This window comes from Amphiura filiformis, chromosome 18 (assembly GCF_039555335.1).
Source record: "Amphiura filiformis chromosome 18, Afil_fr2py, whole genome shotgun sequence".
Classification (NCBI taxonomy): domain Eukaryota; kingdom Metazoa; phylum Echinodermata; class Ophiuroidea; order Amphilepidida; family Amphiuridae; genus Amphiura; species Amphiura filiformis.
This window is the reverse complement of record NC_092645.1, coordinates 15539786-15554867: the sequence shown is the minus strand read 5'-3', so window position 1 is coordinate 15554867 and position 15082 is coordinate 15539786. Positions and strand designations below refer to the sequence as shown.

Sequence of the window (15082 nt, the reverse complement as noted above, 5' to 3'; positions counted from 1 at the left end):
ACAATCATAATTACTCACATCACTAGTATCACAGGGTCAGGGTTTCTAGTGACAAGTGCATTATCAACAGCATTGCATTTTCACGTGCATGAAATCTATAAGCTTAACATACAGGTCTATACCCCCCCCCACAAACACACAATCATAATTACTCACATCACTAGTATCACAGACATTCAAATTCCATCATGAAATCTATTCGGCTTTCACAGTACACTGATTTTCAAGTTCAAACGCTAGCTCTTCAAAGGTGCTGAATTCGACCATCGTGCAAATCGCCAGATATCGTATGAGGAACTTAACATAAGGGCGCACATCACTGAAAATGATGCCAGTTTTTCTCTATACAAATGCTAATTAAAATCATTTAAACAATTTTTGATATCTGCCATCTGTGATACACTTGTAGGATTTAATATTACTAATCATTACCAATCCAAATTTATGCAAATTTCTGCTCATTTTAATGCTTACTTTTAGAATCTATGTTTTTTTCTTAGAATAAAAATAAATTAAGATTTGTTCCAAGTCTACCATGTTACAATACTGATAATTCAATAAAAAAACTTTTTAGACTGCAACAAGTCTGTCCTAAAACATTGTATTTATTTGGATAATGAATTGGAAATTCAAAATCATATTTGCTACACAAAGTAAAATTATTTGAAGTTTGAAATATATAGTGGACAAAATAAAGTCCAATTTGAAAGAATTTAATGTTCTAAGGTGTATGGCTCAAGGCTTGGATAGCAGTTATCCATGTTTGACCAATGCATGCATGGATAGCCCTAGTGAAATGGACATTGGATAGCTCTTATCCATAGTGCTGAGTGACCAGCATGGATAATTGCTATCCATTTTGCCTCTCAGTTTACATGTGTTTGGCCCAAGGCTTGGATAGCTCTTATCCATCCCAGTGCTGACCAGCATGGATAATTGCTATCCATTTTGCTTGTCAGATTACATATTACAACAGAGATGATTTTCATTTTGGACTTTACTAAGTCCAGATATATTTTAAACTTGAAATTAAAATTCACTTTGTGTAACAAGTATGATTTTGAATGTCCAATTTATTATCCATTCCAAAAGGAGCACCCCCCCCCCTTCCAAGGTTATATGATTAGGATTTGGACTAAGGTTAGGAATTGATATAGGATTAGGGTTTGCCTGTTAAGGGTATGTTAGGGTTAAGGTTGGGATTAGGGTTAGGTTAGGGTTAGGATTAGGGTTAGGATTAGGGTTAGGATTAGAATTACGGTTAGTGTTATGGCCCATGTTTAGGGTTTAGGGTTATAGGGTACCGTATGTAGGAGGGGTCTGCAATTACCTTGGATAAAATACAGTTGTTTGTGTGGGTGTGTGTACATCTGTACAGGTACATGTATGGCTATGTGAATATAGGCCTGTGATTCATATGAAGAATGTGCATGGTCTTTTTATAGTACAAGGACAAATTGGCCAATGCCAGAGGCTATATGCATACCAATGTGTGTACATCTACAAATGAGACATTTTTTGTGGTTTGCTTTTCATTGCAAATTGCAGTCATTTGAAATTATCGCAGTTTTTTTAATTGCAACTTCCTACACACAAAATGGCGTTTAATTTACTCGCAACATTACGCGTCTGGTAAAGCCGTGAAATTGTGCCTATTTAGAGGATATCTCATCATTTGTATAATGTACATCATCACTATACTTGTCCATGTTATCAAAGATATGGCTATATGCAGCTGTGAATTTCCAGCCCCCCCCTTATGGCCAGGGTACCACGGGGATGGGTGGCTGGGACTTATACCAGGGCTAAATTTCAAAAATGTTAAAACTCCCGGCCAAGTCCCGGACCGACGGGAAACAACACATGGCCGGCCCAAAAGGGACAAATTTTGTGTCAATGCCCGTCTGTTATAATAAACTGCCCGGCTATTTTTTCCGGGTACTCTGCACTGCAGCCAGGGGTTGGAGTGGGTCAGGGACTCAGGGTTTCAATTGACAAGTGCATTATCAACAGTCTTCATTTTCACGTGCATGAAATCTATAAGCAACTACTGAACATACGGGCCTATGCACCCCCCCCACAATCATAATTACTCACATCACTAGTATCACAGGGTCAGGCTTTCAATTGACAAGTGCATTATCAACAGCCTTGCATTTTCACGTGCATGAAATCTATAAGCTTAAATACTGAATATACAGGCCTATGTACCCCCCCCTCAGCACACACACACAATCATAATTACTCACATCACTAGTATCACAGGGTCAGGGTTTCTAGTGACAAGTGCATTATCAACAGCATTGCATTTTCACGTGCATGAAATCTATAAGCTTAACATACAGGTCTATACCCCCGCCCCCACAAACACACAATCATAATTACTCACATCACTAGTATCACATACATTCAAATTCCATCATGAAATCTATTCGGCTTTCACAGTACACTGATTTTCAAGTTCAAACGCTAGCTCTTCAAAGGTGCTGAATTCGACCATCGTGCAAATCGCCAGATATCGTATGAGGAACTTAACATAAGGGCGCACATCACTGAAAATGATGCCAGTTTTCTCTATAAAAATGCTAATTAAAATCATTTAAACAATTTTTGATATCTGCCATCTGTGATACACTTGTAGGATTTAATATTACTAATCATTACCAATCCAAATTTATGCAAATTTCTGCTCATTTTAATGCTTACTTTTAGAATCTATGTTTTTTTCTTAGAATAAAAATAAATTAAGATTTGTTCCAAGTCTACCATGTTACAATACTGATAATTCAATAAAAAAACTTTTTAGACTGCAACAAGTCTGTCCTAAAACATTGTATTTATTTGGATAATGAATTGGAAATTCAAAATCATATTTGCTACACAAAGTAAAATTATTTGAAGTTTGAAATATATAGTGGACAAAATAAAGTCCAATTTGAAAGAATTTAATGTTCTAAGGTGTATGGCTCAAGGCTTGGATAGCAGTTATCCATGTTTGACCAATGCATGCATGGATAGCCCTAGTGAAATGGACATTGGATAGCTCTTATCCATAGTGCTGAGTGACCAGCATGGATAATTGCTATCCATTTTGCCTCTCAGTTTACATGTGTTTGGCCCAAGGCTTGGATAGCTCTTATCCATCCCAGTGCTGACCAGCATGGATAATTGCTATCCATTTTGCTTGTCAGATTACATATTACAACAGAGATGATTTTCATTTTGGACTTTACTAAGTCCAGATATATTTTAAACTTGAAATTAAAATTCACTTTGTGTAACAAGTATGATTTTGAATGTCCAATTTATTATCCATTCCAAAAGGAGCACCCCCCTTCCAAGGCTATATGATTAGGATTTGGACTAAGGTTAGGAATTGATATAGGATTAGGGTTTGCCTGTTAAGGGTATGTTAGGGTTAAGGTTGGGATTAGGGTTAGGTTAGGGTTAGGATTAGGGTTAGGATTAGGGTTAGGATTAGAATTACGGTTAGTGTTATGGCCCATGTTTAGGGTTTAGGGTTATAGGGTACCGTATGTAGGAGGGGTCTGCAATTACCTTGGATAAAATACAGTTGTTTGTGTGGGTGTGTGTACATCTGTACAGGTACATGTATGGCTATGTGAATATAGGCCTGTGATTCATATGAAGAATGTGCATGGTCTTTTTATAGTACAAGGACAAATTGGCCAATGCCAGAGGCTATATGCATACCAATGTGTGTACATCTACAAATGAGACATTTTTTGTGGTTTGCTTTTCATTGCAAATTGCAGTCATTTGAAATTATCGCAGTTTGTTTAATTGCAACTTCCTACACACAAAATGGCGTTTAATTTACTCGCAACATTACGCGTCTGGTAAAGCCGTGAAATTGTGCCTATTTAGAGGATATCTCATCATTTGTATAATGTACATCATCACTATACTTGTCCATGTTATCAAAGATATGGTTATATGCAGCTGTGAATTTCCAGCCCCCCCCCCCCCCCTTATGGCCAGGGTACCACGGGGATGGGTGGCTGGGACTTATACCAGGGCTAAATTTCAAAAATGTTAAAACTCCCGGCCAAGTCCCGGACCGACGGGAAACAACACATGGCCGGCCCAAAAGGGACAAATTTTGTGTCAATGCCCGTCTGTTATAATAAACTGCCCGGCTATTTTTTCCGGGTACTCTGCACTGCAGCCAGGGGTTGGAGTGGGTCAGGGACTCAGGGTTTCAATTGACAAGTGCATTATCAACAGTCTTCATTTTCACGTGCATGAAATCTATAAGCTTAACTACTGAACATACGGGCCTATGCACCCCCCCACAATCATAATTACTCACATCACTAGTATCACAGGGTCAGGCTTTCAATTGACAAGTGCATTATCAACAGCCTTGCATTTTCACGTGCATGAAATCTATAAGCCTAAATACTGAATATACAGGCCTATGTACCCCCCCCCCCTCAGCACACACACACAATCATAATTACTCACATCACTAGTATCACAGGGTCAGGGTTTCTAGTGACAAGTGCATTATCAACAGCATTGCATTTTCACGTGCATGAAATCTATAAGCTTAACATACAGGTCTATACCCCCCCCACAAACACACAATCATAATTACTCACATCACTAGTATCACAGACATTCAAATTCCATCATGAAATCTATTCGGCTTTCACAGTACACTGATTTTCAAGTTCAAACGCTAGCTCTTCAAAGGTGCTGAATTCGACCATCGTGCAAATCGCCAGATATCGTATGAGGAACTTAACATAAGGGCGCACATCACTGAAAATGATGCCAGTTTTTCTCTATAAAATGCTAATTAAAATCATTTAAACAATTTTTGATATCTGCCATCTGTGATACACTTGTAGGATTTAATATTACTAATCATTACCAATCCAAATTTATGCAAATTTCTGCTCATTTTAATGCTTACTTTTAGAATCTATGTTTTTTCTTAGAATAAAAATAAATTAAGATTTGTTCCAAGTCTACCATGTTACAATACTGATAATTCAATAAAAAAAACTTTTTAGACTGCAACAAGTCTGTCCTAAAACATTGTATTTATTTGGATAATGAAATGGAAATTCAAAATCATATTTGCTACACAAAGTAAAATTATTTGAAGTTTGAAATATATAGTGGACAAAATAAAGTCCAATTTGAAAGAATTTAATGTTTAAAGTAATTTCTCATATCCCTGAGATATCGTGAGGACAGTTTTTGCATCCATAAGTACAAAACAATAGGATTTTGAAATTAAGTTCAGCTTGGCTTCTAGCTTTTCTGGGACGACCACTATTGCCAGCATTTCTGTTAACAAATTCCACATACTTCGCATAGTTATATGTAATGCCTTGATGGAAGACATGAGTTTGGAAAATGAGCTATAAACAATCTTATGGTTTCTGCTTGACTCCATGTGCTACCGAATGTCACAATCATAAAAATACGCTCTTCCAACGTGAATTGGGGTTGAAGTTGAGCTGCGGCCACGATTTCTAGTAAATGAGGTTGTTATGTCAGTGATTAGTTGCGACTTTCAAAAACTCAAGGAGATATTCTATTATGTAATCATTTCTACCACTTCGAATACTACATTGTTTAAAACTACCTATCATAAGAGAATCGTCTATGGTTCCAACTCTATTCAGTCACTTTTGTAACAGTTTAGACAAAAGTGGCCCAAGCGGTTTTAAGACTAGGTTACATAATTGGACATATCTTCACTTTTATACCGTCGATTTTATTGAAACAAAGCTTAGCTGTTGGCTAAAGAAATTATCTTGATAGACATATAAATATCAAACCACAACATAAGCGGCATACTTGTGTCATTCTATTTTCAAAAGTGTACAAATTTTATTGTTACACCCTGTACATTAAGTCGGGGGAATATGATTCTTATCATATAGAAAATTGCTTAGATCATTTTACCTGTATAATTTATTTAAAAAATTGGGTTACAAGAAAAAAGATTCAAATGGTTATGTGTCTCTTGTTGCCGACTAATGTCTTCTTTTTGTTAGATTATGACATATATAAACGCTTTGTCATGTTAGTGGCCGATGGCTATCGTTAAACGTTTTATGTATAACGTAGCTCACTCAACAATATGAGCTCAATTCCGACAACATTACCTGGCTATATCTAGTACGTTTTTACCGCAATAGGTAAAATTAAAAATTGGGTTATTCTGAAGAAGAAAAAAGGTTATATTAAAATAAGTTATGAGTTGCTGGCTGTAAATTTAATTCACTCGAATTTGTAGTAACACTGATGGGTCTTTTTACTATGCTGCTTTAGGTATTTTACGTTTTAGTTAGTCCAGTGCTTTTACCTAAACCTCCTATAATGTCATTTGTATACTACCAAATGTAAAACATAAACGGTTCCAAAAAAGTAAGTCCCCTCCCCTAAGACATTTTAGTATAATCCAAAAACTGCTTGATCAATTCTCTTGTTTTAAAGTTTGGAACATAGACTGATTAGTTATGCATCAAGTGAGCGGATTTTTGTTGCCACTTTTTATCATCTTCATTGCAAAATGCAGCCATTTATGAAATTTTCGGCCAAAACAAAGTTGCATTTTTCTACATAGGGGTTTTATGCTTCAATTTGTGTTTGACAATTTTTTCCCTTTAAGTGAATAATTTAATCAAAAAGAAGCACACTTTAATTAAATTAAATTTCAGCTTTTCCTGATTTAGGTGTCACGCATTCAAAAACAGGTTTTTTTTGGTTCAGTGAATAAATTTAAATGAATGCTGCAGCTTATTATTGTCTTTCAATAATGAATAGGCCTTCCTTCATGTGAGATAGCTTCCAAGCATCGTTCTTCTCTGTTGTTGGTCAAGCTGGTTCTCCACATACTGCATGATTTGCTGCAAAGTCCTTTAAAGTGGTGTTGTCCCCACACTTGTCAGTATGTAATAAGTTGAGTCTTGATAACGGCCACCCATATAAATGTTTTTTGAACCATTCAAGGAATGACCAATGATCCAGCATAAAAGATCTAACCAGGAATATGTTGGTCCATTGGTTAAATTAATCAATGAACACAATATTTATCATTGAAGTTACAGTTGTTCCTTCCTAATAAATTGAATTAGAATGAAAAACTTGTTAAATTTACATTTTAATGCATAAAAAAAAACAATTTAGAAAAGTACAACTTTTGTTGATGAATAACATTTCATAAATGGCTACATGATTACTGACTGAACCATAAAACATTTTGAAATGTGTAAAAATTAATTCATGAACATCTTAACTTAAGTTATTTAAATAAAAAACAAACAAAAATATAGAAACATTCCTTTTTTGATGAATTTTCTTCAAGTGAAAGAGGATGATAAAAGATAACAACAAAACCACGTTCACTTGATGCATAACTAATCATCCAAACTTTAAAACAAGAGAATTGATCAAGCCGTTTTTGGATTATACCAAAAATTCTTAGGGGGGACTTATTTTTTTGGAACCGTTTAGTTCATTTCTGTAAATCCTGAAAGAAAGGAGTATGCACTGAGACCCTTAATTGTTTTCGTATCTTGATTCATGTCCTTGATTTTTAATTATTGATCCCAATTAGTATATTATACATAATGTAGAATATGGCTAGTCCAGAAATAAGTGCACACCCCTGTAAAGGAGTAAAAGAGATATCTGGAATTCCAGGTTTGCTTTCTGAAAACAACTGGAATTCCAGTTACCAATGTTACTAGAAAAAGCTTGGAAATGCAATAAATGTTTAAAAATCAAGAAATGTGCCTCTTAAAGTTAGGAATTTTGATTTTGAACTATTTTTACTGGATGTTTTCGTATTTAGATATTTTGAAAGTATTGATTTCCAACAATCATGACTGGACAAAAAGTCAGGAAAACCGAACACCTCTTTGGGGTGTGCGTCTATTTTCTGGAATAGCCAAATAAAACTTGCCTAACGGATGTTGTTCTAAAATATTACTCGTACACCTTTCTCTCACCAGCGGATTCACCGTGTCCTTATCATTGCAACTGTCTACAGAGTGATAGGTTAAAACTGTTTGTATCATGCAGCCATTGGACGCTGAGAACTATACAAGAACTACCATACACAACTATGGATCTGTAAGTTATCATCTACACCCAGGCACAAAAAGAAACTCGTCAGTTATAGTCATCCTTGCTGTTCAACAACCTGATAATTTTGGATTATTCTGAAATATAGCCTACATTTTTAATTGGACTTTGCTTTCTCATAAAATTTGACACCCTGTTTGTGAAAATTGAGCACAAATTGACCACGATATGTGCCTCCAAACTCCCAAACCCCAAAATCAAAAGTTGCAATTTTAACGATTCAATTATGCCTGTCATGGGCTATATAAGTCACTGCACGTTAGCAAACGTAAAATCTAAAAGATCAGCTAGCGGAAACAAGATTGAGGGGAAGGGGTTGCTGGCAGAGGGGTTGTATCCCCTCGAGTTCTGTAAACTTTTACAAATCACGCGTTAAAATCACGCATTTTACTGACTCAGTTTTGACGTTAAGGGCTGAGAGCTGAGGGCACATCACTCAGACATACCAAATTGCATTCTGAGTACAAGGAATAGCCTTAACTGATATCAAATAATTTTGAATTTTTGAAATTTGCGATATAATACAAATTTTATGACACATTATTAAAAAATGATATTTAGTTTATTAATCTAATAATATGCACTTAAATGGATACATGTCTGGTTCACTAATGTATTTCACTAATTCATTAAATTGACTTGTCATTATTTTTAATTACCTACAGCTCCATGAAAGTACACGCTAGGATCATTAATGTCATTAAGTTTATGGTATTGATGGTATTGATATGCAAAAACGAATACAAACTCTGAAAAATGCATAAAATACACACAGGTGCCTACACTTCCACGAAATTAATATCTGTAAAATGTAATAATAATAACAAATCCTTTTGATTTACTTACAAGGGTAGGTTTCATTTAAAATGTCATTATATTTAATTGAATTGTCATTTTTGATAACTCCATAAAAGTACACAGAACCTCTTTATTAAATGTTGAATGAATTGTTCACGTGTCCCTACCATCTCGTAACCTGTCGCGTAAAGTTCTAAAAATTTGATAAGATTTCTGCAACTTAAGTGATGCAAAGGTGCATTTAAGTTGTCGGCAAATTGCATGAAAAAAGTTGCATACAAATTTCATTACAAAAGATTAAACACACTTTTCATGAACTAAATGTCTATAGTGCTCAACTTAAAACACTAAGATGTTCAGTCCATAAACAGGGTGTTTATTTTCTACAAGCATTATACAGGGTGAGTCAAAAAAGTGCAATAGTGCAAAGAATCCATCTTTATTTTATAACCAGATTGAACTTTTAGGATTTAAAACACATTATATATTCATTAGTGGCCTTGTGTGAAAAAACGAAGTAATTAGCACTTACCGTTCTGTTGTTATGACACATTTTGCTCGATTTTGACTTGATTTTAATGCTTGTCCACGGGACATAGACATTTTGAATGTCAGCACACTCTTTGTAAGGTAGATTTTGAACAACTGCCATTTTCTTACCCTCATTGGCACTGAAGTAGAATGGAGCACCAAAAGTTTTATTGTCCCTGGTCTTGAGCTGTCTTGTATAATGTAGAGGAAACATTTCTTTTATTTGTTGTTATTTTCATATTTAGCCTTACATTAAAAATGTTCATTATCTATAAAAGAAACATACAAATTTATGGGCGGGTTTTTCAAATGTCGAAAGGAATACGTGCACATTGAAGTGGTGAGAATTACAAAATATCCAGTATAAGCTGGACACATTGTAGGGAATTGAAAAATTGGAGTTGGAGTTGGGTGAGGTATGAAGGACGTAAGTAACATTAGAAAGGTAGTTTGAACCAAAAAAGGAATAATTATTGAAAGAACGCAAAAATCAACCTTAATTTAAGTTAATTCCAGTTTCAGATCTGGTGTCTTTATTTCGCATTGTGTGCTCTCATTCAAATTACATGGTGCCTCGTGGACAAGGAGTTAAAAAGGGTATCGCCGTAAAAAAAGTTAAAGGGTTCACTTTCTTTTTTCACATAAGGTGAATATTGAGTGTGGCATTTAAAAAAGTTTCAATAATGGGAAAGTTAAACTTGGTTCTTACGTGAATATTCAGATTCAGATTCAGATTCATTTATTTGGTTTCATCTCAAACATAGAAATTCACAAATATACATAATAATAATAATGATAATAATAATAATTGTAAATATTGAAGTAATAATAATAATAATAATAATAATAATATTGATTCGTTGACCTATTGCACTCTTTTTTACTCACCCTGTATATACGTTTAATACTCAAATGATTTGATGTGATCATCATTAAGTGTCTATGTGTTTAGTTTAGCGTTGAAAGTGTTCAATTTAGTATTTACCTCTATACCTTCACCTTGTAAGCATCTAGAAGAGTTTAAACCGGCTGATTTCACATGCATTTAGCAAATGAAAAAACAATCATTTTTTTTAGTAATTTAGTTATCATATGGTTAAGCTGTGCTTTTTTCACTGATCTGGACTCCTCTCTACTAATATATCGCAAATAAATGAATTATATGGTCTTTAAAGGTTTCCTTGAGCATGTTGAGGAAAGTCGCGCTTTTAGCCTTTTTCACACTAATTTAGCTATAAGTATTGTACATTTTGATTATAAAAAAAGTCCCGATATTGAGCCAGAGGTCTTATCAAGCTGCCCCCGTTACCAGGTCTGCATGCCATACAGTTGCGCACTTACTTTTTTATTGTTGTCGGTGTCCCCGGTTGCATATCAGCGGCGATGCATCGCCCCTCATGAAAATGTTCCTGATGGTCATAATTTTTGGCCTGTTTTACCATGTTTACTGGGACATTTGTGCACAAAACGCCTTTCCATATTACACTATTTTAGTACAAACAAAGGTGATATGTTGTTGTAATTTGCATCATTACACTATTTTTGCACCAAATTAAGGTGTTTAACGGTCTAAAAAAGAAGATGCACAGGGCAATTCTGGACAATTTCTGTCCGGCAGATGGAGCTGTCCCCACGCCTGTTGCGAATTTTCTCGTCCAGAGGCTTTTCCCTACGAGTTACCGAAAAAGTGCCCCTGCCAATTGAATGTTTGACAGATCACCACAAAATATATGATATAGGATTTCCCGACTAGATTAGTCTTACTTTGTGGAGGAACTTCTTTAATTTCGTAGTCATGTTTCGGGCTGAAACTAGTATAGAAACATTTTAAGCACGGATTTTTAATTCTCACTGCACGGATTTCTATTCTCACTGCACGAACGTGCCAGGAGGCACGTAAAAATAGCCCCTGGTGCCAGTTACATTGTATGCTTTATTGATTGCCCCTTGGTGCTTGTGTGTAATACACAGATACTTTCCCAATGTAAATCATGGAAATTGCAACTTTTAGTTTTAGTTTTAGAGTGAAAACCTGCAAATACCCCCACCCCCACCCCCCCCAATATGTTTTGCGTGTGTATTTTATCCATACTCTCATCCGCACTCGCTCTGCTCTAGTTCTGTTTTTATCTCCTGTGTTGCTCTCTGCTGTATTTTCCCTTCTGTGTTTCCTGTTCAAGCAATATGTAGGCTCCTATAGCTGTTATTAGTATTCTTCATACTGGGTATTCGTCTAGTAAATAAATACTGATGCTGATTGTGTTAAACGATAATCCTATATTATATTTTGTGTAAAACGATAATATCTATTTTTTTCGAAGGGAAATGAAGAATAGCGAAGAAATATCGATTCCAGAAAACGCCTTCAGCGAGTTGTATCACCTGACCTACATGTAGGTACTTTTAAGTATTTCAATTTTGCAAGAGGTTATTGCAGAAGGTCCAATCAGCAATGGCTGCTGTACTGTGAACATATTGGTTAAAAATTGCACAAAGTGGATTAACAAATAAGCGTTGGTTAAAAATGATATTAAATGCTGATTTAAAAGCGTAAAAATACAATAGTTTTCTATATATTCGACACAATGTTGTTTACGTTGGACAGTACTTTAACTTAGGTCGGTTAAAACAATCCTCCTTTCACTTCTTTGCTAAGAAGTAAAATTGCTGTGTATTGTATTGAAAATTCGCCGCACACAAAAATCCATTTTTCTCCAAAATAACCCAAATGTGGGCTAGGCAGTTTTATATTGAGCCCTTCATTAGTATAATTCAATGATCTCTGATTAATTAAAATATTTCAAATATGTATAATAAAGAACGCAGACATTATTAAATCATGTAAATGACTATAGGGCAGCTACTCTAGATATGGTCTTACTTGAGCTTTAATGCTATCTTACTTTTAGATAAGATTATACTCATAGGTTTTGATTAGTGGTTGAACATGCGGCGATGTTTCACAATTGAGACCATCATACACTTGTTTAATATAAAGGCGATTATGTTGGCAGAAGACATATTTATGGAATTTCCCCTTTCCCAAAAAAATCATACACATGGTGTGGAAATGACGCCACTTATATCATGACTCAGAATCTCCTAAATGGAACTCATACCACTCCACTTGTGTGTCAGCTTTATTTGTCACAATATGCAAACACCGTAAGGTCATGCCCGCCTCCAAACCGCCTTAAAAGAAATGTAGAGAACATTTCAAATACAATCCAATCATATTACTTTAAAGCATATTGGAAGGGAGCATGATATGTGCATGCTTTTACTCATAAAGAGTAAAAATGCCCCAAACCTATGGTAATTAATAATACTTTGATATATTATTGGTTTAACTCAAGAATTTAAAGGTAATTAATGGCTTCCTTGACGCATCTGCTTTCTTGGTATCTGCTATAAAATCACTGTGTTCACATTAACACATTAAGCAGGATTAGCTAGTTAAATGGCTGTAAAAATATGTGTCATGCTGTCCAACTCGCCTTAAACCATCCTATTTTGATTGACATAACCTAGTTGTACTAGCTATTCTAACCTCATGACCTAAATCCCAGCTACAATCATAACGCTTCAACAGGTACTTAAGCTTAAGTGTTATGAGACATGAAGCATTAACAGGTCCATGGAGACATTTAAGACATTTGCTATGTTTGTTTGGATTTTTGTAAATATGTCTTTTTTATCTGGGACTGATATTTTATCCCTGGGATATTTTACTGACATACATTTTGTATCACTAGGGACAAGCAGGGGAGGCAATGCGCCCATTTGCCTCCACTGGCTCGAAAAAAGATGTGCAAATTCATCTTCGTTATCCCTGTTTTGTTTTGGGCATTTAGCATACAGATAAAACAAGAAAAGCAAGCCAGGGGAGCAGTTTTTACATTTTGCTTCTGTCAAATTTGCTTCAACTGGTACACTAATGCTACGAAAGGCGTTAAATGTTGCGACAGCGCATATTTTGTCCTATACTAAACTTCATACACTTGTGTGTTACATTATACCAATAGCAAGTCAGAAAAATATGTGTACAAGTTTTTATCGGAAATTTATACGGCAAATTACATTATTAATCTATCATTCATAGTCAATCCAAGATTGAAAGGGTAAAAGGATGAAAAACTAATTATTGAGCCACGCAAGACCCGGTTCATTGATGTACTTTTATATAATGTGGCATTGTAATATCTAATGATATTTCAGCATAAGAAATAAACCCGGAAATATATAAGTGTTTGAGTCTCGAGTACTAGGATTTGTCGAGGACAATCAAACAATTGTTTGGGTCTTAATGACAGCCACTGTTGCAGTTTGAACAGCATTTATTATACATTATTTTAATGGAAACGATATCAGCAAGTATCGTTTAAACAGTCATTCAACACAAAATAATTTGAGAACTAATCTCACTATTTCGACGTGTGTCACATATCCTCCAAAGATCTTGTGAAAGAGTTGACTTCACGCTTGACAGGAGATTACCTTTGTTATTACCAGTGGTACCCCATTGGCGGTCACAGAACACAGTACAGACTCACGCCATTGAGTGGGACAACGTAAATTAGTGTTTGACAGAGAAGACAAAGAGTACCCACGCCTAGTGAGGGAAGCCATACATATCGGAAGTCACTCGCCGGAACTCAACCGTGACCAGGCCCTCAAGATTCCGACACTGTGCACTTCACTGATATTAAACCTAAGGTAATCCTCAGGTCAATCTTCAACAACATCTTTAGAGTTCCCCTGATATGATGATAACGGGTGATACACGCCAAAATATTGAGGTTAGTTCTGTGTCAATCTGTGTTGAATTACTGTTTAAAACTTGCTGTTTAACAATATCAACAGGTTTCATTTTAGTCGCTTGTAAAGTACCACGTAGAAACTCGAGAGTTTAATGGTCTAAACACACAAAGACGTCTCTTTGTGTTCAATATCATCCATTACTGATATTTATTTGAATTTTCTTTGTTTCAGAAATTTAGGCAAGAATAACGTTTCGAATATAGATCCTGGAGCATTTAATAATCTGACATTCGTGGAAAAAATGTAAGTTTACTTTTTGTCATAACTTGTCGTCAGGCTGTACATTAACAATTTGCAGCATTAACAAGTGATACACAATTTCTACCCTAATAATAGTGTAATGGTGTGTCTTATATTTAAATCACTAACAAATTTACTTCCTTTTACCATTTTTCACAATGAGATTAAAGTAATGTCCAAATGGACTGCCACCTTCATTGCACGACCATAATGTTTTTAGTCTCTTCTGGGCTACTGAAAATTAAAAAGTTATCTATTTGGCGTTGTCTTGGTTTGTATTAACCATACGCCTTAACGTACACTAAACTTTAATAAGAACCAAATAATCAAGTTGTAAGGTAGTTATGCGTGTGTGGAGCATTCCGTAGTATGCTGTATGTGCGACTGTTGTCTCGGTCCCAGCCGGTTTGTGTTCCTCCGTCACTAAACAAACCGTCTGGCGACAACCCCGAAATGACGATCCGCTGATTGGTTAATGAATTTCCAAATATGTCCAAATAAAACTGTTTTCAATTTGCTATAGCACTTGACTTGTGTAAGTGACACTAAACAGCGTAGG

General features: G+C 35.4%; 1 protein-coding gene across 1 annotated transcript in view; it reads left to right on the top strand.

Moving 5' to 3' along the window:
- LOC140139380 (uncharacterized) overlaps nt 1-15082 on the top strand; it is a 30762-nt gene that overhangs the window by 3518 nt on the left and 12162 nt on the right. The window contains exons 2-4 of the mRNA XM_072161149.1: nt 8001-8121; nt 11784-11855; nt 14455-14526. Coding sequence (XP_072017250.1) covers nt 8001-8121; nt 11784-11855; nt 14455-14526 — 265 coding nt within the window. The remainder of the gene's footprint in view (nt 1-8000; nt 8122-11783; nt 11856-14454; nt 14527-15082) is intronic.